Raw genomic sequence first — 21,017 nt, forward strand, 5'->3', positions numbered from 1 at the left:
GTAGTTAGATTCTTCATGAAGTCTTCGTTTTGCATTTTCATTGTCTGCATGTCAGGTCTCGCCGTCGCCTTTTGTCTTCTAAAAATTTGTCAGCATTGAAACTTGTTTTTTGTATCTGGTGCTCAAATGCAGTAGTTGCAGTAGAAAACATTTTGAGATAAGTCAGTGGGTCAAATCAATTTGTAAAATCTTATATTTTAGTGTTTGCTCTAGAGCAGCAACCGAGATTCCAGTTGCGGATTTTGTCGAGCACATACGTTTCTTTAAAACGATGCTAGTAGATGTTGGCTTTGGTGTTTTTGATTTCAATGAGACGTGTTTTGGCGGCGTTGCGAAAGAAGTTTGTCAGCTAATTGGCTCGCGCCCAGAAATCATTGACTTTGTTGTTTCATCAGATAGCTTTTTGTCTCAGACACGGTGTATTGTCCTCTTCAGATGTGTTCGATTTTTGGAACATTTATATTTGACAATATAGATAAACAATAGGAGAAAATGTAGCCCGCAGAAGAATGAGACAGAAAAAGTTCTGAGTTGACTCGGCCTGTCACTCTAATCGTTCTGAGAAGAGATTAATATCGAGGAAATGGCCTTTACTTGGAAATACTTGATTTCTCGAATTCCATTTGTGGACGGTTTGCAAAGAACGGCACCATATGAGATGATGAGCACGATGCAGATCTTTTACAGAATTTTTTCTGGCTGCCAATGGTGTTGTTTTGACATTATTTTGTTTGGACCGGGAAATCAGCCGGTGGTCTGTTGGGTCCAGGACCGAACCCGTGTGATCACCACTCCAAAATCACTTGATCTTATCCACTGTTGAGTACTCCACATTTCCTCCGTTTCTTTTTTTGGTGCAGGGATTACGTTAAAAAAGAAGGGCATTACACTTTTTTGTTTTTAATTTTATCGAGTTCGCGCTTCGCCACCATCATAACCGTACGGCATCTGTATTTGTGCAAATCTTTTTGTGATTGTCTGCAAATCTGAAGCTACTGAACATTTTCGAGGGGTGCAAGCATTTAGCACTGAGGCACACTGCTGATTACCTCTATAGAACTTTTGGAGAATTTTCTTCTATTCTCAGTCAATATGTTATCAAACAAAGGTAAAACTCCAGGACCATCTCCGGTAAGCCTCCCACATTCTCTAGCTTCTCGAAATGTTTTTGGTGACAAAGGTTGTCAACATTTTTTTTGAAGTCAATAAGGTACTTGGTTGCCAGTGTGTCTTATGTCCACTGATCGTGAAGTTGTTGAGAATGCAAGATCAATTGCGTGATCTTTGACCAGTTTTTGCTGAAGCCTGGTGTTGATTTTTCCTGAATGTTTTTTGGACGTTATGTCGCTATATTTCGCATGTTTTTTCGCAATCCGATTGTGGAGAAAAATGAAAAAAAAGTTCCCGTTACAATTGTTATTTGTCAAGTGGAATTGCTGTGAATCCATTCTAGAGATTTGGTTGAACTGCTGCTTTAAGGAGAAAAATTAGTTTTGTTTTTTGGTCTCGTTTGTCGAAGGATGTTTAGTGATCAAAGTTGTTTGAAGTTTAAATTGGACCTTTTGAATACTTTGTAGAGATGCTTGAGTTATAGTAGAAATATTCAGCTTCTCACTGAGAGACTGAACATTACACAATAATTTAATGCAAGGGATTTGTTGAAATAATGTCAGATTGGAGCGCAGTGTTTAAGATCGCAGCGCCTTTCAAAAGAGCGTGTTTCAATCTTAGTAACAAACTCCAGTTCCATCACACAGGTTTTGATACTGACAGTACTGTTTTAAAAAGTATCATTGCTAGGACTCAGAGGTATGCGTTTCCCTCTCGATAATAGCATGCTGATTGAACGCTGAATTTATCAACCAGTTTCTGTGTCCTATGTTTTTGACATATTCTGTCACTGGAAGCTTATCTGTACTGAGATTCCAGTTTGCCGATGCAGCCAAAAAAGAAGAGCATTAATAAGTTAGTGAGTCCTCAGTGTGTCCAAAAGAAAAACAATTTTTGGATACAGAGAAGCTGCTCGATCCCATATACGCATATACAAATGGTTCAGAAAATAAAGAATCAGTTTGCGTCAACTAGACTATCACAACGTACTTAACATCCCCTTCATATTGAGTGTCACATACGCCGCAGACTCTTTTGTAAACAGTGATGCAATTTGAAAAATCATTCCATAGTCATAACATTTGTGAGTAATTTTGCAAAGACACATTTTGGGAATAGTGTCCTAGGCGCTAGTTAGTCATGGTCATGACTGAATTTGGAATTCCAATATGTTAACATATGTTGTTGTTTTAGACTTCTTCCCACAATAGCGTGCCAAGTGTACTTGCCAGATTAACTAATAAATGAGTTTTTGGTCAAGTGAACGAAACTAAAAACCTTAAGTTTAAAAGAGTTAAATGGCTTCAAAATGATTGTATCGGTGTCTGCTCTAGTTTAATTTTCTTGTGCGTCTTTATGTTTTCCCGCTAATTTTGGTTCCTTAAAAAGTAGATTTGGGGTAATCATTTTCAAAAATGTTCTCGACTTCCATCATTTGTTGATCGCTGCTTTCAATCAATAAAAAGCTTAGTTTGATGTCTTCTAAAAGACATCAGCTGACTCTGCAGCCAGCAAAGTTGGCGCCAATTTGACAAGCCGTTCCAGCACGTGCAGTAATTGCTCCAAGCAATTACTCAAAGACGAATTTTCTCTTCAAACACTTTAGTGATAAATTTAATCATATCAAATCCTTTCATAACAAATTCATAAATGATAATCAAAAAGATAACAAAAACATGATAAATAAATAAAGTGTACCAAGACTACAAGAACCAATGGAAAAGAAATTTGAAGATTTCTCTCTTTTAAAACTTTACTTGTGATCAGCTAAGCGCATAAAAATCAAGACGGTTAGTAATGAAAAAATTAATATTATAGTTACCCTTCAAAAACTTTGTCTTTGTACCTCTCTATGAACCAATACCTTTTAGTATATATTTTAAACCTGTATCTTTGGTAGAAAATTTGAATAAATAATTAGTTGTAAAATTAAAATTGAGTTAGAGTTTTTGTCTCAAATAGAGTATACATGCTAAGTGCTGTTTACAATTTTTACCAAAAACCTGACTAGATTATTGGATGTGTAGTCACTGCTGCCTTGCCCTCATTTTTAGATAGATTTTTTAATCCTTCAGCTTGTACTGTTGCATCAAATACAACCATTGTTATATTTTCTTTACATTTTCTATTTTAATATTTTTGCATTGTGTGTTCTCTAAATCTTGCATCACGTTGGATATTAAGTGTAATTGAATAATTTTTACTACCATCAAATTAGATTTCATATTAACTCTTTGTAACCTTGACAATTTAAAGTATAAAAAATGGAAAAGAGGGTTATGATAAAGGCGTTCAAGTATAATAGTACCCAGAAAAAAGGAATTAATACAAAAACCTAACGTTTACCTCAAAAATTCTGCTAGAAAGCAAAGACTGTATTACGTCTGTTGAAAAATGCTTTGTGAAAATACAGAGTTAAATTATAAGACTATGTGTCCTCGGAAAAGTATCTCACATGATACCTATCGAGCGGTCATCTCTACGAGAGTGGTCATCTACAAATCAGTGTCTTACTCATGCGTTTCTTAATGAAACTATATCAACAATTTTTTTTTCCATCACTAATAACACTAATACTGTTTCCAGCAAAAAATAAAAAAGCATGAGAAAATTGTTCTGAGTTCTTTGGCTAACAGATGGTTAAATGTTATGTGGTAGTCCATAACAGTTTTTTCGTGAGAGTTGTATTTTCTCAAAAATTTTCTTTCTTGATGTTTGTTTCATAATTATTATTCATTCTAGCTTCACGATAAAACTCAGCTCAAATTTTTCGTGAAAATTCGGATACACACAACACTTTGTCTTTGTACCTCAATATGAACTAATTCCTTTTTGGTTGTCAATTGCGTTGTTTTGGCATTAGTTTTTTTACCATAAAATCAGCCGGTGGTCGATGCCAGTTGGGACCACAACAGGTCTTGTGTGATTACCAGTCTAGTGTTTTTTGATCTTTTTGACTGTTGAGGACTGTTTAGTTCTGCTGGTTAGTTGGTTTTTCCCAAATACTTGTTTGATAATCAAAGTGGTTTAACTAATTGTTGTTCCAGCAAAAATCATTAATACATTTATAAGAGAGGTCTTCGGACTTTTAGTGAACGTCTAAGTGGTCTTATTTTTTTCTTCAAAGCAATCTGGGCTTCATAGCAAACCTTATATTAATTTTCTTTTCTTTTTTCTGCTTTTTTGGTCCATCTGATTTAGCTAACAAACATTACATCCAATCATATCACAACAGAAGTTTTTTTTAAGATTTACCTTTTTTTAGTTTTGGATTAATTTGATTACTTAACAAAACTAAAAGTCTTAAGTTTAAAAAAATTTAATGGCTTTAAATTAATTGCATTGGTCTCTGGTTTGCTTTTCCTGTGTGCCTTTACGTTTTCCCGCTAATTTTGGTTCCTTCAAATAAAGCTTTGGGGAAATTATACCCAAAATTGTTTTTGACTTCAATCATTTGGTAGCTACTGCTTTCAATCAGTAAAAAGCTTAGTTTCATATCTTCTCAAAGACATCAGCCGTCTCTGAAGCCAGCAAAGATACCGCCAATTGGACAAGCCATTTCAGCACGTGCAATCCAATCAATGCCCCAAGCAATTACCCACAGGCAGATTATCTCTTTAATCAGTTAGGTGATAAATTTAATCATTTCAAATCATTTCATAACAAATTCATTAATTGTAATCGAAAAAAGAATAAAAAACATAAGAAATAAAGAAAGTATATGAATACTACAATAAAAAATGGAAAAAAATTGAAGATTTCACTGTTTTAAAACCTTACTTATGGTCATTTAAGCGCATAAAAATCAAGATGTTTAGAGATAAAACAATTATCATTATAATTACCAGTCAAAAACTTTGAATTTTTACATCAGTATAAATCAAAACCTTTTTTGTACATATTTTAATCCTGTACCTTGGTTGGAAAGTTTGAATAATGCAATAGTTGAAGACTATAATTGGGCTCGATTCTTTGTTGCAAACGAAGTATCAAAGTTAATTAATGTTTATAATATTTAGAAATCCCTGACTAGGCTGTCGGTTTTCAAAATTAACTGCTGCCTTGCCTTCATTTTTAGATAGTTCTTTTAATTCTTCAACTTGTACTGTTGCATCAAATAGAGTCATTGATATATATTGTTTACCTTCTTTAAGTTAATTTCTTAACATTATTTTTGTTCCCTAAATTTTGCAGCACGTTGGCTATTAAGTTTAATTGAATAATTTTTTCTACCGTCAAATTAGATTTAATAATAAACCTTTTTAATGTTGAAAATTTAAAGTAATAAAATAATGGAAAACAGAGAAATGTTAAATTTGTTCAAGTATAAATGTACCCAGAACAGTAAAGAAGCTAAAACAAAAACCAAACCTTTACCCAAACGTTTTGCTGGAAAGCAAAGACTGTAATCATGAGACTATGTGTTCTCGGCCAAATATCTCAGATTATACTCAGCGACGGGTCATCTCTACGACAGTGGTCATCTTCAAATCAGTATTTCACTCATGTGTTCCTTCATGAAGTTGTAACAACTATTTTTTGCAGCAAAAAAATTTTCATTCTGTGACTACTTTTAAAAACTCTTTGGTTAATAGATGGTTTAATGTTAAGTGGTAGTCCATTATACTTTTTTCTTGAGACTTTTAACTTCTCAAAAAGCATCATTTTTATGTTTGTCTCATAATTATTATTCATTCTAGCTTCACAATGAAACTCAGCGCAAGTATTTCATGAAAATTTGGCTGCACTCAAAGCTTTGTTTTTGTACCTCATTATGAATTAGTACCTTTGGTTATCAATTGTGTTGTTTTGGCATTATTTTGTTTTGACCATGAAATCAGCTGTTGGTCGATGCCGGTTGGGACCAAGACAGGTCTTGTGATTACCAATCCAGTATTTTTTTTTGATCTTTTTGTCTCTTGAGGACTGTTTTGGTCTGTCGGTTAGTTGGTTTAACCCAATTATTTGTATTGTAATCAAAACGGTTTAAATAGTCTTTTTTCCTGCGAAAATCATCAATATAATTATAACAGAGGTCTTAGGAGGTTTAGTGAACACGTCTAATGGCGTTACTGTTTTCTTCAAAACAACGTCTGCTTCATAGCAAACTATATATTTATTTTCTTCTCCCACTTCTATTTTTCTTGTCCATCTGTTTCAGCTAACAAAACTTAAACCCAATCATAAGAATTAAGAAAAATTTTTAAGATCTACGTAATTTATATTTGTTTTGGATAAATCCTAATAATTAACAATTGTGCATGACACATCTGCTATTAATTGGCGTATTGTAGTTTAAAATATCTTTTAAAATTTTGAGCCCTCAGCCGACACTTGAAAAAGCTGCTTGAATGCCTTAGCCTTCGTTTGATTAATTGTTCTTCAAAGTGAGGGCAATCTGCACGTAGAGTGAGCTGACTGTATTGTTATTGCATCCCTCATAAAATGACTGCATTCACTCTGATCATGAAATCAATTGAGAGAAGTGTCACATCCATGGTCTTGGGGCATTGGAAGAAAGGAAACTGAACTGAGTAAGGAGCAAAAGTATAAATCCAAAAATGAAGCATACGAGCAAATAACTAATTGCCATTGTATGAGAAATATACAACGTATCCAGAGAAAAAGTAAAGTCGTAGATATTGTCAAAACTAAGGGTGATTACACACGGATAAGAGCTAAAAGCACAAACTGCAGAGCAATATTTAGAGAAAATAACTTTTTGTTGATTTGGGGTTGATTAACTGAAGGATTGTTTTTGCCACAATTACATCTGAGTGATTGAGCTTCATATATGTTATATCAAGGAGACACTGCAATTCATAAGCGAACTGTTGAGGAGTACTTCGATTATCAATAAACCCGGCAATAATGAAATCATTTTTGAGTTTTTGTGAGGGGCATTGCGAGATGAGTTTATACAGCTCCTTCAAAGTGGCATCTTTATTGGAGCTGACGCTAAACTGCACGGATCTGCGATCCAAGTGCTTTGTTCGAGACGTCAATAGAGCACGCCTCTTAGACCAACGTAATATCCATAAGATTATTGAAGGTAAAGTAAATGACTGCGAAATGTCTAGGATACTTACTACAAATAAACTAGGACTGTTCGCTGTAGCAGAGTTGACGCTAGGCAAGCTGGGGTCTCCATCGATGTAATGTCTGACAGGTTGAGTGTTTGTGAAAAAAGTTTTGAAGAGATAATAGCAGCTGTTCAGACTCTTTTCAATCATTTTGATCCGAATCAAATTTGGCTAAAGTAGGCTGGTAAGTGGAGAAGGAAGAAACGAAGGGGCATTTCATTGATTGTTAGGACAGCTCAGGAACATAATTTTCTATTATTATTAACAAAAAATTTGTAATAATCCTCTGTGAAACACTACAGCAGCGTTTTTAAAATTAACGCAGAATTACATTGTGGTTTAGGCTTACATGACTATGCTAGGAACTAGCAGTCGAGTCCGAAGATTGGAAAGATACTACACCAATTATGAACCTTGGTTTCCCTCTGCACAGCAACACTATGGGTAATATCAACCTCAATTACACGTTTAAAACCACGGAGGCCTCTGAGACAAAAAATTGCGTTGTGTAGGAGTGCAGACACTTTCTTCGCTCGAATGTATGTATGTTAATGAGTCCGATTATGTGTCGTTTTTTGAGAGTTTTTTTTGAAAATTCTATTATAGTGCGTGTTGCTGAGTTCTCTTGGCCTCCAATGCAGGAAAACCTGAGAGGATAAACAATTTCTTTTTTCATTTTTCATAAATTCTTGTCCATATTTTAGATTTTAAATGCTTCGTGTCACGTGTAGGCTTCCTGGCAAGTTTTTCGGGCCCGATGTGGCAAACGAATAAACAATTTGCACGTCGAAGAAAATTCTGCTTAACCTGGACCCCACAAACCATTTGCTCTGATGAGTAAATGAGCATTATTGTCAGTGATAATAGATTTTTGTAAAAGCGTTCACCATCTAGCAACTGAATTCAACGTCATATTGTTCGTCGTGCATTATCATTTCAAATGTCTCTCTTAATTAGCCGCCTGTGAATTTAGCCCCCATGCATAGTGAATAGCATGCGTTGATGTGATTTTTCCCCCTCTAGGAGAGTTGATGGGTGTATTTATGGACTTCAATTTTGTACCGAATGCACAGACGGTTAGGGACTGCCAATTTTGTCATTGTAAAATTGTGGTCTGCCTGTGGCAAAGCTGTGCGAAATCCTATTGTGTATAATGTCATTATTTGTCAAGTCTTTGTTTCCAGGAGGTTCGACAGCAGCGAGCGAAACGTTGTAGTCTTTTTCGTATTCCATTGGGTCCCTTATGTTGAATCTACACTGCCGGGTTGGCGGGTTGGCAGCGAATACAATTGTTGTGCGTCGCTGGTGACTGGCTAGCCAAAGAACGTTGCTTACAATAATTTTTGAATAGTTTCCTTGCATCCCAGAAAATTTCCTTAGAGTGAGAACTTATTGAAGCAAGGCAAACAAATTATAAAGACATCTTTTGAAACAAGATTAGGCGTTTTGGGGAGATATTTTTGCAGTTTTTTTGAGTTTCTGAAGCAGACTGGAAAATGTTTACACTATAGGTGCCAGGAGGGTTTTGCTGGAATCTCCACTGCCAAGAACTTATCACAAAACTCACCAGAATTCGACATTATCAACATCAATCTCGCTGGAAAATTCACAAGCTCTGGATTTCGCGTGCTTCTTTACAACCAATTGGAGTTTTGGAGCCTTCACTACGCATCCAAATTTAATAAAAAGATAGGATAAGTCCTTGAGGAACTCCAGAAGGTTTTCCAAGAATTCTACCGCAAAGTCTTTGTTCATATATTGTTTGTTTTAGAGTTGTGCCCGGGTTTTGCAAGAGGTCAATAACAAGAAAATTGTCTATAAATTACTTAGCAATCTTAATCTGATCTCTCTCAGTGTTGCCTTCGGTTGTGGTCTGATGGAACCATGCACGAATTTTTAGTAAAACAACTCAAGGCAGGGCAATTTTTTCTCAACACCTAAACATCGAGTGAAGCAATAGAATGCATTTTTTGTGTACACTAGGAGTATTGCATCATTTTCGAGAAGATCATGAGCAGACCGCCTTGAATATATGGCATATTCAATGAATTCTTTCGGTTTTGAGGGCCGCTTTTTCATTGCCGTTGCCCTGATGTCTGCTAATATAGAGGGCTGCATTGTAGCAAACTTAACGCTTGGGATTGACAAAATAGTTTCGATTTGCTTCAGATGTTTGATGATTTTTTTTTCATGAAATAGTTCAAGAACGGTTCGTCCTATAATTGTATCATTCAATAAGAGAATCCGTGATGAGACCTCACTGATTGCGTTCGATATTTTTTTCGTTTTCAACGATCTTATTGAAGTACTTCAGGTTATCCTGTTTTCTGCTTGAGTTTTGTATTCAAATTTCGTTCTGCAGGGCTTTGATTTCAAGGAAAAATTTGTTGAATTCACAGCAATGTTAAAACCTTCCAATTTAAGTTTCGGTCACAGACCCATTTATTACATAACATTTCTAACGCATAAGAGTATTAAGCGCAAAAGAAATGCCGCAGCCTTACTTAAAGGATAAGACTGCAAACTTTGCTTTTTCCGCAGAAGGTTCAAAATTTTATGAAAATAATCAAGAAAATCGTGTCCCGCTTTGTTCGGTGGAGCACAATGGAGTTCGCCCTCTCATTACTATTTTTATAAACTTGTTCAATTCAATCTGATCTCGATGTTCGCAAGAAATCCCACGTATCAGTGGATAGGGTCTCTTCGATGGACGATGTAATTTGCGGGATTGTGTCAGTTAAAGTGTCAAGTTTTGCAGGACAGTCTGAACATAAGGCGTTGGAAATCGAATAAATTTTTGAATGGGACTGCTCTTGTTGACTTTTGGATGGATGATTCGTTGACAACAAAAACCAGCAGGGCAGTCAACCGTGCGGTTCAGATCACTACTGCGTATGACATCTACGGTGTTCAACTTCGACGTCATAATATACGTCTTGCATTTCGTATCTTATTGAAATGTTTCTATATTTGTGTCGTTGCTGTTATAGCCCCCTCTGCACCGTGGAGAGCTTTAGTTTGCGTAAGTTTTTCCCCACAAGGACAGGTGTAATTATGAGATTGTAATTATGAGTGTAATTATGAGATACTTTGTTGTGAGGCAACTGGGGCTCTTTTCTCTGCCAACCTAACAACATGAAGTTTGTGGAGAATAATGTTTTTGCAAGGTTCCATCTTCTTAAATTTGCCTTGCGTAATCCTATCTGGTATAATGTGAGTATTTGTCAGGTCCTCATTTCCAGGAGGCTTGCACAAGAAGTTTTAGTCATTGTCATATTCCATTGGATCCCTGATATTGTGTTCATTCTCCCGAATTTTTAGCGAATACAGCTGCTCTGGGTCATGATTGACGGGCGAGTCGAAGAAGGACGATGCCAACAAATTTATCTGAGTATTGTTCTCTGCATCCAAGAAATCTCTCTTAGCGCTAGCAGTTATTTGAGCAATAAACGAATGTTTTTGATAAAAAACTTTTGTGAAACAAGATTGAGCGTTGTGAGAGATGTTTCTCTTATTTTTCGGGCTTCTTAAGTGGACTGGGAGACTTTTGCAATGCAAGTGCCGTGACGGGTACACGCAAATCTTCACTGTCAAGGACTGATCCAAAACACGGCAGCAAACTACAATATCAACATCACTATCTCTGGAAATTTCACAAGCGCTGGATTTTAGGTGCTTCATAGCAATCAGTTGGCATTCTGTAGCTTTCCTTATGTATCCAAAATTCATAAATTGTTCAAATATATCCGTGAACGTTTTCGAAAGGTTCTTAACCCACTGCTGTTGTCTGCACACAGTTTTCGCCTTATTCTCAGGCTTTTCAAGAGGCGAATATCTATGAATTTGTCTACTCTGTACATTGAAATCGCAATAGTATCTTCCTCGCTGGTATCTTCGCGAGTGCCGAATATGAACAGGTCTAATGTGGCTGTGTTTGAATTTTGAGCAACACAACCTGGAAGCAAGGAAAATTCTTATTTTTTCAAGACCTAATTTTCAATTGAAACAACCGAATGCGTTTTTGCGTCTACTAGGAGTACTGCTTCATTTTTGGGAAGATCATAAGCAGACTGCCTTCAATGTCTGGCATATTTATTGGCTGCCTTGGGCTTTAATGACCGTTTTTTCAAATTGCTTTTGCCCTTGTATCTGCCAAAATAGAGGAGTTGCCATCAAAGGAGTTGCATTTTTGAGTGATGACAAAAAAGTTTGAGTTTGCTTGAGAGGGTTTAGGGCGTTTTTCAAGAAAATTTTCAAATATATTCATTCCTTGATTATATCCTTCGTTGAGAGAATGCCTGATGAGAGCTCTCCTGTTAAACACTTAATTGCAATCAATTTTTTTCGAATGTTCATGTTGAATTGCTTCAAGCCATTTCGATTTCAAATTGAGTTTCTTTTACAAAATTTTTTCTGCCAAAATTATGTAATTGGGGAAAAAACGCTGCAACTATAAATGAAACACTTGCAAATTTTGATTTTTCAGCAAAAGGCGCAGAACTTTGTAAAGACAATCAAAAAAATTGTGTCCCGCTTCATTTTTTTGAGAACAGTGAAGTTTGACCTGCTATCATTTACTGCTTTAAAAAACTGCTCATTTTGTCCGTCGAAGTCGGGAAAACATCCCAAATATCGCTGGATAGGGTTTCGTTGCTTAGAGAGGTGTTTTGCGAGACCGTGTTGGTTGCAGTATTTTGTCTTCAAAACCATCCGCACTTTCGAGATCGAACAATTTTGTGCTTGAGATTGTTATGCTTGAGTATTGGTTGTGTAATGGGCAAGTTGACAACGTTGGCCACGAATACCGGAAAGGCAGTCATGGGCGCCCCTCAGCCAACTACAGGCCTTCTGCAAGCGTTGCATCGTATACTGTCGTCACGGAGATGCTTTTGCATGCTCAAAAATCTGCCGATACTTTAATTTTTTCACCCGCACTTTTTTCCTGTATGTTCTAGGGAACGATGAGAGACTTAGAAAAAATCAAATGTTTGGATTGAAACATTTTACTTTTGTGCAAAAGGCTGAATACAATAATATGATAATCGAGCAGCACCTTTACAAAAAATCTTGAAGTGAAGAATATGCTGTTAATTAATACTAACAACAGAAAGGAAAAAATTTAGAGAACATAACTTAAAGCAGAAATGAGGACGTTTACCTTCTTTTTATGTGAGATTGATTAAAAGACAAACGAGTTTTGTGTAAAAAAACATTTGACGGATGAACTTTGGTACATATTAAATCCAACAATCACTGTCAATCGTTAATGAACACATAGGGGACATTTTTTTGATCATTAAAACCAGCAGTATAGAAAAAAAAAATTTTCAGTTGTCAAGAGGAGTTGTGCCAAAGAACGTTGAAGAAACTTATCAAGCCGGCTCATCTGTATGAGTTAAAGCAAGGTTTCACAGCTCTGGAAGAGAACGACCTTGTTCGGGAGATTCCTGAACCATTCGCTCAAACCTGCTTGTTGTCCATATTGGCATGAGGCAACTCATGTGCACCGAAACTCATAAAAAGCAGGAAACACACATTTCGAATATACTAAGCTTATTTTTTGCTGCTAATTATTATTTAAAAATGAACAAGAAAAATTTTTTTGTAAAAGTACAATTTGTTCCTGATGATTATTGTTGTTTCTTTGGGTTGTCAGCCAACGTCAACATAGTGAGTTACCGTCACAAAAAAGCACCAACATCATCATCGCAAAAAAGCACCAACAAATTTTTTTAAGTACCTGCTTTTCTTGTTGAGTTCATAACTTGTGTGTCCAACTCATATGACGGTGGGCCCTATTCTTAATGAACACATAGGGGACATTTCTTTGATCATTAAAACCAGCAATATAGAAAAAAAATTTTCAGTTGTCAAGAGGAGTTGTGCCAAGGAACATTGAAGAAAATTATCAAGCCGGCTCATCTGTATGATTTAAAGCAAGGTTTCACAGCTCTGGAAGCGAACGACTTTGTTCGGGAGATTCCTGAACAATTCGCTCAAACCTGCTTGTTGTCCATATTGGCATGAGGCAACTCATGTGCACCAAAACTCATAAAAAGCAGGAAACACACATTTCGAATATACTAAGCTTATTCTTTGCGGCTAATTATTATTTGAAAATGAACAAGAAAATTTTTTTGGAAAAGTACAATTTGTTCCTGATGATTATTGTTGTTTCTTTGGATTGTCAGCCAACGTCAACATAGTGAGTTACCGTCACAAAAAAGCACCAACATCATCGTTATCCTTATAGACATGAAACTAATTTATCTGTTATCACGATAATTAAGCTGAGAAAAAAACTCGACAAAAGCCTAAAGCATAAAAGTGGTAACGCCTTGCCAAAAAAAACTAACGCTAATTATGCTGATGTGCAGAAGTTGGTGAAATTGGCATTTAATATTAGTTGGAAGCAACAAATCAAACAAATTGTTTTGCTTAACCGGTTCTGTGATACCAATGATAAGGTTTAATTGCAAGCCTAGTTTTCAAAGAAGAAACGGGCAGTATTCCTATTAAATTGTAACCGAGAAAATTATTTTTAAAAGTTCGTTTCTCATCCGCGTAAAGGCTGGCTGTTTCCGCTATTTGAGCAGTGGGCGTTCAAAGAACTGTAGTTCAGTTCTTCTTCTCTAAGAAGTTGTTCAGTCACCTTTCAAACATGACTTAGAGAGCTGATGAGAGAAAACACGGTTTGAGGAGGTACCTGATATTGAGCATCAAACAGATTTGCTGAAGAAACTAATTATTAGAAACTAATTCGTGACCTCATTTTCAAACGTTTTCCTTATGGTGTCAAACGTTTCGACACCTTCCAAGACAAGTTTACTTGCTATCAGTTAACCTAAATTCATGCAAAAATTTAAATCTCAAATTGTGGAAAAAAAGACTAAGAACTTTGATGGTTTTCCGCCTTTGATAGATTTCCGCCTGAGAAAAATTGATACTTGCTGAGAAAAGCTGCTGGTTCCAGACTATAGCTTTTGAGATGAAAAGAGCTGATGGGTCCTTCAACGAATAATCTCAGATATCTTGCCAAAATGCTGTGCTATGCAAAATCCAACCCCAGAGCCAACGCTTTTTTAAACAGAAAACGTCCCTGGCGAACCATATTTTACACACTACGTGTGTGTTGGTAACTATCAATGACAAAACATCATGTGACGCGACTTGTTTTTTGTAGCTTTTCATACTTCTGTACTGAGTTTACCGTTGAAGTGGCACGGTTAGTTTTCATTACGTTAGTAACATGTTTACTTAGTTTTTTTACGACTGTGAAGACTGGAGATCACTTTTAAAATCTTTACTGAGCCACCATTTAGATTATCTTCCACTATTCTTTCCCTTGTGAATTTTTGTTAAAATTTTTTAAAGTACCTGATTTAATCGTTGAGTTCATAACTTGTGTGTCCAACTCTTATGACGGTCAGCCCTATTCTTGACCGGATTCTAATTAATACCTATTTACAATCCAATCAGTGTCTGAAAAAAATTGAGGTAATGAAAATTCGGTGGATTTTTTCTTATGGAGACTACCGTAAAAAAGAAAGAATTACTGCTCTCCGTTTGATTTGAAATACAAAAATTAATCAATTAAGATTTTCCACTCCCCGTCACTTGGTGAATTTTGGCTGCTCCGAGGCCTTCCTTTAAACATCTTTCGTTTTGTTTAAATAAACCAATCAATTGATAAAATATACAAACATCAGCCGAGAAAAACGAATGGCAGAAAACGTTAGAAGACGAACAACTAATGACAAAACCAGATTAATCAAACAAACCTTGCTCTTTTCATGCAAAGAGCTTTTATGCCAGTTGTTTCAGCAGTTTTGAATCTGATTGGCCCGGTCCATTAATGCATGCGAAGAAAAACGGACAGTTTGTTGCTTTTTTTAACGTCAATTAATCCATTTTTTGCCCGATTGTTGTGCCTGAGTTTTGTGACAATTATTGTGACGACCTGAGTTCAGTGCTAAGGTTGCGGAACATCCAAATTTTGTTTGCAAACACTGCAGTGAATATACAGTGAACAAGACGAACAAATTGAAATTCTACGGAAAGTCTACAATGAAAGTGTTCATTTGAAACCGTTTCTTCTCATCGTCAGTAAAATTAAACTAGGCTTCAAAATTGCCCAATCATCAGTCTCACCGAGACGATTTAACATGGGTTGCAGACAGAATGTTAACGCACTTACTTCTTGCAAGATGATAGCGCTACAGTTATTTCTCGCAAGATCCAAAAGAGAAAACGATGCTTCAATAACGAAAACCTTGTCTGGAAGGCTCAATCTGCAGATCAGATACAAATTAGATTTCTGTTTTTTGAGGCAAATTCACTTCAGGTTTAAAGAAATTAAATAGGAAACGAGAATTGGACAAAATTTGTGAAAATCGAAATGAAGCGATTTTTTTAATGCCAGTTACGCGTTCAAAAGCTTGAATAAAGATCGGGCTCAAAAACATCGGGAATTTATTTCCCTCAATTTCAAAAACAGTCAGAAACCATAAAAGAACCCAGCAGGCCTTTTCATGGATAAAAGAGTAAATACGTCCCAAAAAAGAACACCGCAAAGTTATCCTATAGCCACGGCAATATTCGGCGTAGCTATACTTTCACTCATCGACATGCTTGAAGATAAAAAAAATTGACTCATAATTGGCACAGAGATGATGGTAAAACTGCCTGTAGCCTTGGACCAAAACGAATCATGCTGGATAGGCTCAATGAACATGGCAATGCGTTTGGTTATTATATGATCAAATTTTAATGGATTCATGTAGCCTTCAATTTTGTTTTCAGAGCAACTCTTTGCCAGCGGGTCAAAAATTTTCACATCGAATTGTTTTGTTGAACCTGACTTCCCGAAGTCCGTTGGCCTTGATATCTAATCTTGCATCATCAGTTGCAATTGATTTAGGAGCAAAACTTTCTCTTTGCAACGGTTGAAGATAATGTCCAATTGCAACTTTGACGTTCAAGATGAGGATTGATCCGAAAATTGAAATGTTTAATTTGAAACGCATAATGTATTTCCTGTTAGCAATTGATAGGAATCATAGCAAAAACAGATCAAACTCTCTTTTCTCGAACGAAACAATTACACAACATTGTTTACATTGCTTGAAACAATTACACAACAAGAGCATGCTCAAGAGGGGAGGCTGTTGTTTTTACTCATCTATTTTTGCCAGTAATTGTTTGTGTTCCAGTCTTTTGATCGAGGAGGCTACACTTTTTTGGCAACAAACAACATAATTTCACTACTTTAATTGTGCTGCAAAATTTGTTTGAAGACCTACTAACTAAAGAATTTGAAATAGTGGGGTTTCTTAATTATACTTTTTTGAACTTTTTATAATTTTTTGAGGGCCAAGATTGTTCGGAAAAAAAATTCTTTGTAATGTCTACTCTGAACTGAAATGTCTACTCCAGGATTTTTGGGAAAACACAATAATTGTACTTAGTGAATCTTGTTTCGTTGGAAATTGTTGCTCTATGCATTGGAACATTTTAAACGATACTCTTGCACGTTTCAAACAAGTCCTCTTTCAATAAAGTAAAAGGTAAGGCGGAGGTGTGGCCCTAATTGTTTCAAAGATACCTGCTCCAAAAATAATTTAGTGACGTTTGACGAAAATTTATTTGCGTCAGTTCGGATTGAGTGTAAAAATATTTCCGAACTTTTTGAAGAAATGTTTATATACCTAACGTACGATCCCTCAAAACTACATCACGAAAGATTTTTCAGACAAACTGTCATACAACTTAGACTGCGTTTTTAGACAATTCAACAGTGTACATGGATTGGATGTTTTGAACCTCAATTATTTAAACGATTGTGAGAAAAACAAATTGGAAAGAATCATAACACCTTATTGTCTACAAATTCTTGGCGTACACGAACCTACAAGACTAGAACAAAACTCAGAATCACATATTGACTACATTTTGACAGAGTATAAAAGAGAACAGGCAATATAATTTTGATACGCCCTTCAAAACAGATCACTTAGCACCACTTCTTGTAACTGATATCAAACTGATCAGATGCAAAAAAAGTATATACTGTTTTAACAAAAAACAGTTAAATGCAAATTCTTTCCTTAAAAACCTAGCGTTTTCCGCGTGGCACTTCTTATATCAATGCAATGATATTCTCGTAATACTTAATATAATGATATCAATTGTTAGCAATGCACACAAAATTCACCCTCCAATTGCATAGAAAATTATTTGAAATGGCAAACACATTAACATTCGGAACACTGAATGCTTCGGTGAAAACAGTAAAACAGAATTACAAAGAAGAGAAAATGCACTAAGCACATACCTTTATTTCTCTGGACATTTTATAACGAGAAACCCACAAAAATAAACTAAGCAAACATACCAAACCGTCCAGTTTTCTGCTTGTTGCAGAAAAAACAGTTCATGATGTTGACAGGGAGTTGAGTTACAAAAAGCTTACATTCGGTTCTTGTACGGTTCCTGCCTGGGCTATAATAGATGTCAAACAATAATTGTACAGCATCCTACCTCCATACTTAGCGAATGCATTAAACAAATTCTTTTTCCAGAGTGCAATAAAAAAAAGCGGAAATCAGCTCTACCTACAAAAAACGTGACCCAGTGGAAGCAACAAAATACCGCCCAATATCAATCACAAATGCATCTTCAAAAATTTTGCATCTTGCTAGAGCGAATCTTGCATCAACAAATAACGAATCAAGTACAAAAGTTTGAATTCTTAAACGCGCTTCATTTTGGTTTTCAAAAAAGTGTTTCCACAGCCAATGCTTTGCTATTTTTCATAGAATCAGTTTGCAAATGTATTGAATCAAGTAACATTGTCTAAAGTTCATTTTTGGAATTTTCAGCGGCATTTGATTCTATATCTCAAGATATCCCAATAGAATAACTAAAAATAATTCTTTCTAACAGACTTCAACGTGTAAAATTAGATTCAATTTTCTCCAACTGGATAAAAGTTGTCAGAGTTGCACCCCAAGGAGCCGCAATGGGACCTCTCTTGTTCAATTTATATGTAAAATATCTTTGTACAGGTATTGATTCTAATGTAACAATGATACGGTATGCTGATGATTGCCTAGTTTTTGCTTTTAACGTGGATGAAAAATTAGGAAAACATTGCCTGGAATCAAACACACATAATTTAGCAAACTACTTCAAAGAACATCATTTAAATTTGAATTCTTCAAAAACAGAGTTCGTTTACTTCAGCAAACGAAATGATCAAAGAAACAAACCCCAGGACACAAAATTTGTAGATAACAAATTTAACAAAAAGTCTAATGAATATAAATATTTAGGACTAACAATTGATAGAAGTCTCAGTTGCATTTATCATGTTAATCAAACGTTAAAAAAAGTGGCTCAGATGATAAGATTTATAGACTCAATTTGAATTCAGCATCCAGCTTAGAAATTTAACTTCCATCAATTGTTTTGTCACATCTCAATTATTCTGCTTTATATAATCAGCTCATTACAAAGCCTATGACGACTTCTCTAGAAAAGCAGCTGAACGGGGTCTTAAAAACGTGTTCTTCTGTTCAATTTGCATTTCGTCACGGCACATAAAAATTAAAAACAGGTGGTGGGAATTGAACAGAGAGTTGACAAATTTTCTATTTTTTTATTCTAAGCATATATATCAGGCGAGAAAAAATGCATTCAAAACAACACTGATTTTACCAAGTGCAAAAAACTTCTATAACGAACGTACTCATGAGATATTTTTCAATGACCAGAGATCAAGTAGGGTCAAGTGCGAATCATGAAAAAACTGGTTTCATGCAAAATGCCAAGAAATCACTGAGACAGAGTAAAAGACCATGCAGGACATTGTTTGGATTTGTTTCTTTGCGCGGACATTGTTTGGATTTGTTTGTGCGGAAAAAAGTACAAAAGAGGACAGACAGGAATTGATTTTTTTTCAAGGGGTATGTAGATGACATAGTGTGCACCATTAAAGGGGACGCTTGAGATTACCTTGAGTATGCAAATTCTCTTCACAAGGAATTACAATTCATTCTTGAGACACCAAACGGTAGTGGAGACCTAGCATTTCTAGATATAAACATAAACGTTAACGAAGATAGGAAAATTAGTTGTCATTGTTTTCAAAGTCCACGGATACCACCATAGTCCTAGAAAAATGTGATTCAAGGGACTGTGCGTAGGATTTTTAATGTGGCCAGTGACTTGCAATCCTTTGATGTAGCTCTCAAGAAAAATCAAGAGATCTGGACTGAAAATCAATATTCAACGGAGTAGTCCTCCAGTATTGTTAACGAGATGTTAGGTAAAATAGTCACGAGGGAAAAGGTCACAGCAAAAAATTCCCAAAATGAACAAAATCACAAAGAATATAAAAGTTTCAACAATAAGGAGCCCAAACCGAGGTTTTTTGTACAATACAGAGGAAAAATTAATTAAAATTTTGCAAATAGACTGATAAAATTGTGTGATATTCAAATCATTTTCACAACAAGGAAGCTAAGAACTTGCTTGCCCACCCTGAAATCATCTGAAATCCCTTGTGGTATATAAAGTTATATGTAGTTGATGCAGTTCCATCTAAGTTGGCCAAACCACCCGACATGTTACCACTAGAATTTCGGAGCATCAAAAGAAGGATTCCCCAGTGGGACAACACCTAGTTGAATGTTGTGGTACAGCGCATAATATTGAATGGGAGATTCTTGATACATGTCGCGGGGTTGAAAAAGTATTGACAATAGCTGCGATCTACATCAAAAAGCTGAAACCGCAATTAAATACGCGCGATAAGTACCGGGGGCGGGAATTGACATTGAAGTATTAGTTCAAATGCAGAAAATTTGATTTTTGAAATTCAACAATTATTCTGGTACATGTTAATTCGAAATTTTGACAACCCCAAAAAGTAAAAATAAAAACAGGTAGATAGGAATGAAAGTAAAAATCCCTTTTCAGGAATAGAAAGCATTATAGCCGGTATTTTCAAAAACTCCGGAATAAAAATTCATTTATTTTTAGTGGAATAAGTGTGAATAAAATGTTGTGTGATTTTAACTGTAAATAGTTTCAAAAATTCGATGTTATAACTCATTTTTTAGAATTAGAGTCAAAGACAAGTTTATATACTTTATTAATGATTTCATTTATTTTTTAAACCTGACGTTGAACGCAATGTTCGAAAACGTTCGTTTTTGAATCAATTTAAGTTTTAATTGACAATTACTTCTTCTCTACATTATCAGCAATTTATACTCGGACTTTATGAGGTTTGAATGCCACAAGAAATGCTCATGGAGAACTAATAACTATGTGGCCTCTGCAATAACCGGGAAAAGCATCTTGAGCTAAGTGTGAGCTTGCAATATGGGTCTCATAACCCAAGAGATTACCGTGAAGCCTTAACTACCGCTACTATCGGTCAAATTTTAAAACCTGTTTCAGAAAAATGAATTTTGAAGCAGATAATAGACAGCTATGAGAGTTATTACGTTGTGTTTCTTCATTTCTCTTTCGGTTTCTTCGGTAATGATTTTAGAGGTTGCTAGTATACTTTTTTAAAATTATATCAGACCGTTATTTAGGAGGCGAATTCCTGTTACATTGGCAACTTGGCATTTGCGTGTGAGCCACCAGCTGAGCGGCTTTCTACTGGAGTTGCAGCCACTGTAAGTTCACATTTGGTACCTTTTAATTTAGTAAAAAATGACGGGAAAAAGAAATTATTCGTACCTTTGCCCAAAATTTTCATGCTTTAAAAGCTAAGATATGCTGCCGCTAAACTGTTGTTGCTGTTTGAAG

At 35.6% G+C, this 21,017-nt stretch overlaps 2 protein-coding genes across 2 annotated transcripts in view; both read left to right on the forward strand.

Moving 5' to 3' along the window:
• The window catches only part of LOC142353881 (multidrug resistance-associated protein 1-like), a 653,144-nt gene that overhangs the window by 291,420 nt on the left and 340,707 nt on the right, over positions 1-21,017 (forward strand).
• LOC142354170 (laminin-like protein lam-2) overlaps positions 20,355-21,017 on the forward strand; it is a 134,898-nt gene continuing 134,235 nt past the window's right edge. Inside the window, 2 exon segments of the mRNA XM_075406432.1 lie at positions 20,355-20,741; positions 20,801-20,884. Of these exon segments, the coding sequence (XP_075262547.1) occupies positions 20,694-20,741; positions 20,801-20,884 (132 nt within the window). The 5' untranslated portion in view covers positions 20,355-20,693.

Source organism: Convolutriloba macropyga, chromosome 15 (genome assembly GCF_964194025.1).
Source record: "Convolutriloba macropyga chromosome 15, txConMacr16.3, whole genome shotgun sequence".
Lineage (NCBI taxonomy): Eukaryota > Metazoa > Xenacoelomorpha > Acoela > Convolutidae > Convolutriloba > Convolutriloba macropyga.